The sequence below is a fragment of the Pygoscelis adeliae genome, unplaced genomic scaffold (assembly GCF_000699105.1).
Source record: "Pygoscelis adeliae isolate BGI_AS28 unplaced genomic scaffold, ASM69910v1 Scaffold71, whole genome shotgun sequence".
NCBI classification, from domain to species: domain Eukaryota; kingdom Metazoa; phylum Chordata; class Aves; order Sphenisciformes; family Spheniscidae; genus Pygoscelis; species Pygoscelis adeliae.
The window spans coordinates 8,000,765-8,011,816 of record NW_008824356.1 but is presented as its reverse complement, the minus strand read 5'-3'; the positions used below and the strand labels follow the sequence as shown (position 1 = coordinate 8,011,816).

The 11,052-nt window shown below is 37.3% G+C and overlaps 1 protein-coding gene across 8 annotated transcripts in view; it reads right to left on the bottom strand.

Annotated features, from left to right (window-relative positions):
- Nucleotides 1-545: 545 nt before the first annotated feature.
- The window catches only part of NRXN3 (neurexin 3), a 1,016,594-nt gene continuing 1,006,087 nt past the window's right edge, over nucleotides 546-11,052 (bottom strand). For 4 of the 8 annotated variants that reach the window (XM_009319418.1, XM_009319419.1, XM_009319420.1 and 1 more), the window contains one exon: nucleotides 811-1,230. In XM_009319418.1, coding sequence (XP_009317693.1) covers nucleotides 929-1,230 — 302 coding nt within the window. In that variant the 3' untranslated portion in view covers nucleotides 811-928. Of the gene's footprint in view, nucleotides 1,855-11,052 lie in introns of all 8 variants that reach the window. The other 4 variants (XM_009319413.1, XM_009319415.1, XM_009319416.1 and 1 more) reach the window with 2 other exon arrangements.

The following is an 11,052-nucleotide window of genomic DNA, read 5'->3' as shown; positions in this document are numbered from 1 at the left end:
ACAGACCCAAACCCATCTATTCTTCAGTTCAATTGCAAATACTGGAGCCAGATCCAAGGGATCCAGCTTTTCATGATAATTTTCTTCAGCACCACCCATCAGACACTTTCACTGCGTTGTTAGCAAACAACTTAACTGCAAGACAACGGATTCTAGAGACAACACAACCAGATATGCAGAGTAAACAACATGGGTAGCTTTTGAGTTCATATATGGCAATAGTCTCTCTTTATTTATTATGGGTTTGTTTTTTTTTCTGAGATTTCTTCTCAACTCCTGTCCTGGTTCACCCCCCACACCGTTCCTCTTCACCCTTCCCTCCCACACCCAAAAGTAACCGAAAAAACCCAAACAAAAAACAACCCAAGAAACAAAACAAAACCAAACCAAAAAAACAACAATCTCCAAAATCATTTATTCCCCTCCTCCAATCTCAAAAAATTATATGCATGCTGGACATGGCCAGATCAGTTTGTTCAATATTTTTTTGTTGTTTAATAATGTTTGCATTTTTTTCTTTTTCCTTCCTTTTTTTTTTATATAAGTAAACTGAAAAATTATCGATACAGTCAGGGATCACGAACATTGTTAAAGACTCACTTGGAGATACGAAACAAGTAAGCCATGAAGTCTTCTACCTTTGCAGAAAGTTCAGCGGAGGAGGAGATTTGGAGACGTCCAAGTTCACTAACAGGGCAGAGCTGTGCGCGCCATCTCCAGAACGCTAAGTGTGCTTTATAATACATTAGGGCAGAGTTTGCTGACTCCAAGCGATGACTGAGACACTAACAGTCACTGCTGAATTTTTTTTTCCCAATACTTTTTCCCACAAACGATATCTCCCAATCTCGTTCACTGCAACGGTTCTGATATTTCAGTTAAATCGCATTAAGTATTTATATATTTATATATAAATAAGTATTCTTTTTTACACATAATACTCTTTGTCCTTGTTTTTCTGTTTCTTGTGGCCGCTCTTTGAGCTCTGCTGCTTCTCCTTCACGAGCGTGCCGTTGCTCTGGGCTGAGTTGCTGATGTAGTTCCGCGTCTCGTCCACCTGATAGGACCCCTCGTCCCTGTTCCTGTACTTGTACATGGCGTACAGGAGGATGAGGATGCAGAGGGCGGCAGCAGCCACAATGCCGACGACCATCCCCGTTGTGCTGCTCGACTCGCGGACCACCTCTGAGGCCCCCGGAACCCGTCTGATTCCCGGCTCCGTGGGGTTTGCTGTGGGCACATTACGGAACATGGGGGAAGTGATTAGCGGGCTCTTCAGCTTTGTGCTGTCTAGCTCATAGGCAGTGGGCAACGGAAGCAAGACTATGTCAGGCTGGGGTTTGAGCTCACGGTTATTCATTTTGCCGGCTGGCAATTTGGGCACCATCCCAGTCGAGGACGAAGCTGTGGAGCGGATCAGCTCAGGGGACAAAGACGTGGTAGTAGTCCTACCAGTTTCGGAGACTTTGTTAGGTCTAAAGTCCTTGGATTCCCACTTGGGTGCGTGTGCTTTGTAGCCACCTTCGAAGATTGAAGTGGAAAGACTCTTATCTGTTACCAAGGAGAAGGTGGTGTAAAAATCTTCATCATCAGTAGGGGGTAGGTTAGAGTCAAAGGTTTCCCCTGAGCCATACCCAGATATCACCAAGCCATCATCATCACAACCATCGCTGCCTTGGTCCGACAAGCAAGGTAACCCCGCCTCAGAGGTCATGGACAGGGAATCTTTGGTGGTCTCAATAATGGTGAGGAGGGGGCGAAAGGTAGGGGGAAGTGTAATGAAAGGTGCACGAGTAGCAATAGGAGGGATATCTAAAGGGTCTTCTACAAGTAGAGGGATAACTAATTCACCTCCTGGGATGGAAAAGAGAAAAAAAAGAAGATTAGTACATTTTAATGACACAACACACCATTTTCAATTCACTTAACTCAAGGGCAAGAGAAGATTTGGGCATTACGAAAAAGTGTCAGGGATCGGGTTTCTCACCCTAACTACACTACCACCATACTTTCCTGAGGGTGCCTTTCATTCTTCCCTCCCACCCTGCTTTGACGTTGATAAACTGCATGTTCCATTTCCTCCCTCTTTTAGCCTATGCTAGGTACATACAGTGAAATACTCTGAATTTTTTGGGACCCAAAGTTTTTGATTCTTGAAGATACTCTCAAGTGACTCTGTGGACATCAATTTTTAGTAGGGATCTTTCTTAAGCATTTGGTTACAAGGCTGTCCAAATGAATTATTTTAGACTTCCATAGAGCAATGTTCTCCTAGGTGGATTTTACCACTCATCTTGCCAGTTTTTCCTCCTCTGATTCTTTTCATTTAAACTAATATTGCTATTTCTTCTTTGCCATTCAAGTCTGCTCACCTTCTGTAGCAGTTTATAAGGCCTTTCCCATTCATCCATTTCTTCTTGATTGTTGCCTGGTTTTTAAATTGTGGGAAAGTTCATGAAAGTGAGGGATGGAATAAGAACCAAGTACTTACTGGGGTCTGCGAAGGTAGAGACCTCTACTCAACGCTTGTTCATTTCTTTTTAATCTTTCTTTACCATTCTGTTCGACACTAGGGATGACCCTTTCCTTGCATCTTTTGGGGCTACTAATGCCATACTATCTTCATCTTCTGTTCTTCTTGATATTCTTTTACTATAATTTGATTAAAAATTAAGATAGACATATTGTGATTGATGATATAACTGAATAAGGACACTTGAGCCCAGGAGTGTACTGCAAAAGTTGTCTTCACACTTACTGTTACCTCTTGATACGCAGATAGCTGTGATCAGTGCTGCTTTTTCCTAACATGATGGCTACCTGCCTACAGAGGGCTAAAAATGAGGTGGACTTATGGTCTACCCTTGAAGTAGAACAATGCTATAACATTTGTACCTTACCACAGTATAAGCTGCAACTGAAACAAGAAAATCAGTGCATCATTTCTAAGACTTGATTTCTGAGCAGCAATATTGCTACTCTTAGGGTAGTAGTCCTGTTTTGTCTATATCTTGTAATATGACTGTACTTCTACTTTTGAGGGTAATTAACACTCCACTGTTTTATTCTGATGTGGAAGCATAATTAATTTATCTAATTAATTTAGTTCAGATTACATAGTCTTCTGCTGACATACAGGTCGCTGACACTTTTTTAGGGTGAGCCATATTGCTTTTGAAAGTTTGTGTATAAATTCTCTCTTGGGTAATTTTTCTTTAGCTAGCCACTTAAGTTAGCTGCTTTAAATATAAACTGAAGAGTTCATCTGACACCATGAGTAGTCATCTAGATTTCTTGGAAGGAGCGCAACTCAGTAAGAAGTATTTCTAATGCATGGGAAATTTTGATTTATACTCACCATGGCTTAAGGAAAGATATGCAAAAGGCATTTTAGCTTCTAAATAAATAATTCTGGCTTTTACTTATGTATTAATAACTGCTAATGAACAGTTTGGCATTGTTACAATGCTGAGCAGCATCAGGGTCAAAATTCTGCTCTCTCCTGTCTACACTATATATTACATGCACTTGTTCCCCATTGAATACTGCCAGTAACGTCCATGGGAGTTCTATAAATAATGTGGTCTAAAATCATAATCCCTTCTAAATATATTTGGAGAGCAATATATTTGAACAAATTACATATTGAATATAGCAATATACTGAAAAAAAGTACTTAACAGACTGATTAAATCTGGATAGCTGAACTAGCAATATGGCTTATTCTTATCCTTAATGAGAAACTAAGTGGTGACACAGTTTAATCAATTGAAACAGTCAGATTTATCTCGGAGATACCAGGGTAGAAATTAGGCCAAAATAAGAAATGTGGTACTTTGCATACTTTCATGCAGAGTTAGTTTTAAGCTAAGATACAAAGGGCCAATTTGAATATGTTGCTTAGTTTTCTGAGCTTCCTCAGCATGTTCATACCACTTTTGTTGCTGGATAGAAGACAAAGAAATAAGTATCATATGTGTAAAATAATGCCAATCTCTTCAAACTACATATCTTAAAAAAATTATGTAAAAAGCAGAAAGTGTAGTCTGCCAAATGGCTACACAGCATTTTGTGCTCATGCATCTGAGCTGTTTTCTGTGCAATGTAGAAACTAGAGCACATAATATGATTTATATATGTCCAGAAGCCCTACCCGTGGCTAGAGTAGGGCATCTATAATCTATGCAAACAGGTGGTCTCAGGATAAACTTGGAGTATGCCTCAGAGGGAAAGATCATCCGTGAGTCCAGTAAAAAAATGAATAAAAATAATAGCATTTCAGTGCGCATTACATCAAATTGCGTGAGTGGGGAATTTAAGCTCCAGAAAGTCACAGGCAGGTAGTGTCCTTTTAAATGATTTTTTAAGATCAGTTTTTTGCTGTTAAAAAGTAGTATTCATCTGTGATTTTCATTCACCATCTGTGACACCCAATTGGAAAGAAATCAGTTTGGCAGCTTTTAATTGCTCATCTAGGGCTTTGAAGTGCCTTTGCTCTTAAAATCTATTATAGTGGCACACAGCATCGGTATGCAGTTGATCTGCCACCCACTGGGGCAATATTTTGGGCAGTTTTCTTCCAAAGATAAATTCTTTTGGCCCTATTAACAATTCATTTTCTTGAAGGAATCAGAAATATCTTACATTTAATATGAAGACCTTTCTTTTGCCCCAGTAACCCTTGCCTTTAAACCCTGGTCATAGTTCTACAGTTTTTGTTGCTGTCGAGGACTTGAGCCAATGATCAAGACTACTGCAACTATAAAAACGATCACGGTCTTCCTGAAATGTTAAGAAAAGTTGATAGAATTGCTATGGTAAATGGGGTTTCACAAAAGTGATGGAAAGCAGATCAGAGCTTTTTCATTCCAGCAAGTCTGTTGTATGGAAGACAACAGGACAGAATCAGGAATGAGTTTTACAAAGTTTTACTCTCACAATGTATGAGAAGAGAAATAACTTTCATACCAGGAAGACTGGATTAACTTTTATTTCCCATACAATTATTTAATCTCATCTCCAGTTTTATTCCAAATTGTCCAATGATCCATACTATGTTTACCTGTATACTAAAGAAATAAAGAGACTGTTAAAGGTCCTTCATTAGGAATCACTTCCCCATGGAAGAGTTCATTTGTTACATTTACTTAAGACAACATACTTTTGGGGAGTATCAGGGAGATGGCTGTAAGGCTGGTAATGATACTTTGCAGTTTTTATTTTTCTTTCTGTCTGTAATGGAAGAAACTGAGACTGAAAAAAAGCCGTGTGGGAGAAAGTAACTCAGAAAAAGCAGTCTAGGTATCAAATCTGGCTTCTGTTTTATTGGTATGTTAGGCATCTATGCGAAACTCACAGCAAGCTAGAAGTTGTAGGTCTAATAGGATGAAAGCACAATGAATACTTCTTGGGGTATGTGATTTATAGAGAAGTTAAAACATCCTTTAAAATGGCGTGATAAAAATGCCGCTCAGTCTAAAAGAAATATGTTATTTAAGGATAACGGAATGTAAATTCTGAAAAGCTTCCAGGAAAGTGTTAAAACGTGATCGCCAATATCTATGGAGGGGAGCAAGTGCAAACTTTCATAGCATACCTGCAAACAACTCTGTTACTGGTACTACATTTCTACTCGTAAGAGACACAAGGGGGAGTCTGATGACAGGCAGATGATACGTGTGCCTGTAGGGGGAACCATCTTTCACAAAATGACAGCTGATGCAGCAGGAAGCTGCCTAGAGCTGGTGGTCCTTTGGTGGAGAAGTGGTGCGTCTTGCCCAGGGCCCCAAGTTTGTTTAAAGGTAAGCACTGAAAGATTTAAAAGACAAAGTGCCACTCGATTGCCAAGATAATGTCTTACATGGGATTTGGATCTTGAAAGGTTTCCTGTGGGAGGCTAGTGCTTTAAAGATTTGCATCTCTAGAAAAAGTTGAAGAGGAGCCCCTGAAAAACCTTACATCACAATTTGGAAGGGTAATACATTTGAGACTGGTTTTATGTTTGTATTTTCCTAGCTGAAGTTTTTATTTTCTCACTGTGTCTACGATTTTTTCAATTGCAAAATTAATGCTTTGCAGTCTTAAATAAAACTTACAGTTTTAATTTCCAAATTGTTCTGTGCTTAAAAAAAAATGGCAAGGCTGCCACCCAGTTTGGGCCATGTCTTCAAAACAAATATTCATATGAGATTTAGATTCTGTTTGTGGATCATATGGGCTGTTTCCTGGTAGTTACGAGTTTCTTCCCCCCTTTTTCTGTTGGCTGTTAAGCACCAGTTAACAGTGTTCACTGGTATGCTGCAAGTTCAGGATTACATTAGCAATCCAAAGATTTCACAAGGATTTTCCAGATTTAATTTTCACCTACTCTCTCCTTTCTCTCCTAAGCAGGGAATGGATGTTTCCCAAACAGAAATATGGTTTTTAAAAAGCTTCTGTTGGCAACACAATGCCAAAGAATTAAACAAAATGGAAACAGACAAAATGGTTTCCTCTGCAGTGATATAGATGCAAAATTAGTTTGCCCATCAACAGTATAGTTGCAAAAAAATTACTGAACAGCAAACTGGAAGCAGCACTGACAAAACTGAGGTCTGTGAGGTGGGAAACCTTATACCAAGCAGCCCAGTCCTCTGCTTGGCCTTCTCATTCCACAAAGAAAACACAGTGTGCATATATTCCTTAAAAGTTAGCCTTTAAATCTAGCACATATACTATTTTCACGGAGTTGTGCTTTTCTTTAAAGTACCAAGATCATTGGGGATATAAAAGGTCTGCTTTAGCCTTGGAGCTGCCCTGCTTTTTGCTTTATGAGCGTATTTATAGATATATAATTCATACCTCTGGGGCTGATCTCCAGTTCTCTGCCACTGGAAAAGACAGAGTGTTAAAAATTTAATAGAGGCCTTATGAACTGTGAGGATGTTGTGGGTGAGTCATGAATGCAGAGGGCACCAAGAAAAAAAAAAAGAAAAAAAAAACAACCTGAAAAACTGTAGCAGCTGCCAGCTTTCACCTTTAGAGCCACAACTACTTCACTGGAGTCTCAGGCATCAAACTGATACAGGCAAAAGGCACATAAAAATGAAGCCTGAAAGATTCATCTTCTCCTGATGATGATAAGGGACACACCCTTATCTCTCTCTTTTCCAGCTGTGGCTGAAGAGCTTTTAAATGCCATCCATAAAGGCTGCACAACTCATCCATTTCTGCAGGCACTTGAAATTCTGCATCCAAACTTTGTCATTTTCATTTTATTCTTAGGCTGTTCCTCTGAAGTTTGACTCTACTTTCAGTATTAAATACTTGCCACAGAAAATAATTCCTTACCTTTTTCCCCTCTGTATCAACACAATAATTCCTTATTAAATGACTGAGTTCATAAATTTCAGTCTAATGGTGTTTTAGTTAATTCTCCTTTGAGTCCTCTGAGGATAAAAAGGGGAAATTATTCAGAACATAGTCCCTGATTCACAGGAAAGATGATGCTAACACGAAAACTAGTAGATGAACATTCTTAATATTTTCTACCCTTTGCAGTCTGATTTAATTGCAATTGACAGTCAGTAGTAGAGAGAAAAACATCATTTCCACAATGGAATACTGCAACTTTTCATCTCAGATATGTTCTTTTCCTTTCAGAGAATATATAGTCCTCAAAGTGATTAGATAAAACTGTACTTCTTCTGGTGGAGTTGGTTGAAAAGCATTTCCTAAGCCTCCCAAATTATATTAGAAGACATTAGTTATTGCAGTGCTTCCTAATACATGGCTCATGAGCAATAGGAAGGTACAGAGTTTGAGAGGTCATGAATCCTGTGTTAATGCTGGGCTGTGTTTGATTGCTGTAAACTCTTGGTCACCTTCGTGCAGTTTCAGTGAAACAGATATTAATACCTTCCAGAGAGGACCTGACATTGTGTCTGCAGGCAGGATTCTAGAGCAAAACCAAGTATTTTGGTGCCCTGACAGTGAACTGCTCTGAACCAATTGAAACATGCCCTCTGCCATCAGTATTTTTATTATTAATGGGTGACAGCTTCCCACTCAGCATAATTATTTGTTCTGTTTTCACCATCAGTTGTTCAAGCGACTTGACAGCTGAACCTAAGATACCTATTGAGCACAGCATTACTATGTAGGAATGGTGAAAACATACGTGCTTATAAGGAAGTACAGCTTTTTCTTACTTTTACTCGTTGCTTTTTAAAGAAATTAATCCAAATCTCTTTTGAAGCAAGGAAATTTTAGAGGTTCAGGATGTGAGTTTCAGTAGGAAAGTGTCTGCCCAATGCACTATTTCTGGATGATATTAGCAAGCCTGATACTAGTCATAATATGATGGGTTCATTTACCTGGTAAGAGTACACTTGAGAGTATCATTTAGACTGGACATCAGGCAGATAATCAGCAATGAAGAAAATTGATAGAAATAAAACACTTTCATGAGAATAAAGTAGGAATGATGTAGACCTGCAGTAAGAAGACCCTGAGAGCTACCACAATGCTAAAGAAGTCTCATCATTTTTTACATGACATGAAGGCTACACCACCAGGCTACATACAATTTAAGTAGTGTGAAAGAAAGTAGCATTACTGGTGATCCATTTTCGGAAAGGGAAAGGGGAAAGAAAGCTCTAGAGAGGGACCGAGAAAGAATAGGAGCAAACTACCACAGGCTCCTTCTCCCCCTCCTATGCACAATACAATCTGGTAATTGACAATACAATGAGGACATAACATAAAGGCAAATACAAACTGATTAAAAAATAAATAAATGAACTTATACATTTTTCCTAAAACAAAACCATATACTAGAAAATAAAAACGCCACAGCAACAAGGTCAGAAAAAGGAAAAACATAACAAGTCATTCACTTTATCAGCAAAAGAAAGATTAAAACCTACGAGAACTGAAAAAAATTACGAAAATCAAAAACATTATTTCCTTTAAAAAAAAGTCATCAAAAATACATAAAAATATTTAGAAAGCATACCACATTGATTTCATAACAGTCAACTTACATCAACAAATTGCCCGCATGTTTTTTGGCATGAAAGGAAAAATTTACAAAAGAAAGTTGTGTAAGAATGCTCTTGGACAAGTAGCATTGCCACATTCTTGTAACTTGCTTTTTTTCATTGTTGTTTCTTAAAAACTTTTTTAGCAAAATGTTTATTATTTCTTTTTTAATATAATTGTTTTACAACAAAGGGCGATACAGGGAGGCAACAACACATACATCCACACCACATAACATGAAAAGAAAAAAATCTTGCACCTTAACAAATTTAAACTTGTTTTTTTTCTGCTGTTTTTGGTTGTATTTTTTTATCTTATGTAAAGTTATTAGCATATTACAGTTGAAAAATCCTGTACATTTTATAGAATTTACTTTTGCTTGTTTGCATATCTACATATATAATGTTTTTTGAAAAGCAAAGTTTGTTGCTTTTTTGCCTTTTTGGTCAATTTGATATATATTTTTTTAAACATTTTCTTTTTTTCTATAATTTTTGTGTGTGTGTGTTTTAAGGAATGGATGACTGCACATAAAATTTTAACAATGCTAAAGAAAGGGGTGGTGGAGGGGAACTTATGGGAAGAAAAAATGCCTAGGGTGGATGGAGTGGGAGTGTAAAAATCTATGAGTGTACTACACAGGAGATGAAGATGATGGGAGTGAATGTGTAAGTCAGTTGCCATGTCCATGTAAGGGCGGTACGGAGTGATCTAGCAGCATTAGAGCTTCTGGCTGTAAGGAAGGGATGGGCAATATACAAAAACAAATGAGCATATTCATGCCCATCAACAAAAAGAAAGAACAGAACTCTAACATTGACAATCTCACAAACCCTAAGCTGCAACTTCTTCAACATGCAAGTTACAAAAAATTAATAATTATAGTATTAATATTTACATTTTCATTAAATGTTCTCAAATTATAAAAACAGTTAAAACATTTCCCTACTAAAAATAGCAGTAAAAATACGAAAACTAATAATAATAATAATAATAATAATAATAACAACAACAACAACAACAGCAACAACCAGAGAGTAAAACAAAAAAACAAGGAAACTAGTTTTATGCATTGGAATTAGAACAACTTCATCTGTAGCTACCCACAGCCTCCTCCTTCTAAGAATCATCTTTTCTGAAGTCCATCAAATTGACATCAGTATTGTCAAGAATTTGAGACAATAATTTCTTGAGCACATCAAATCATTGTTTTGAATGTAATGACTGTGTTGGCACACCCGTTCCCCACTCTCAAATTAGATTGCTTTTATATTCAGATTCTCTGGAGAATCTCAAAAATACAGCTGTAGGATTCTGCCAGTGAAGTAGTTCCTTATTTAAAGAGGGAAATAGAGGGAAAAATTGCAGAAAACAATTCATAACTCTTTTGTTTTGTTTGTTTTTTTCATTATTAGATTGGAACAAACCAAATCTAAGATAGAAATTCAACCATTGAAAAGAAATACATCAAAATATAACTATGTAGAGATATACTAAAAAAAAAAGCAAAAAATGAAAAAGAGCACTTTGTTCCCAGGAAGAAGGGAGATAAGAACAATTGTGGGGTTTTAAAATTTTATTTTTAAAGAAAAAATTATTCCACACACTTTCAAAGATGAACGAACCAGATGCACACATTGAAAGGAACAGACAAAGCAGTCTAGGGACACTTTCATCATTTGGATATTTTTTGTTGTTAAGAATTGGATTCTCTTCCCTTCCTTCCCCCTCCCACTTAAATTTGTTTTCAATTGTTGGCCAAAAACCCCACCACCCTCTAGTGTTGCTTTTTTTTTTAATAGATCTTTTTTTTTTAATCACTTCTTTTTAAAATAAACATGGAGAGGAAAAAAAAGGACGTGCAGTCTGGATGTACGTCATAAATAGACATAGAAAAAGATAGAAGAAATTGGCTGAGATCGACAAATGGGTTATATAATAGCTTAATTTTACTGTAGGATGTTACTAATAATGCATGCTTAAAGTAAGTTGCATTTAGGTAAAGTAGAAAAACAGAACAGCAAGCAAGGA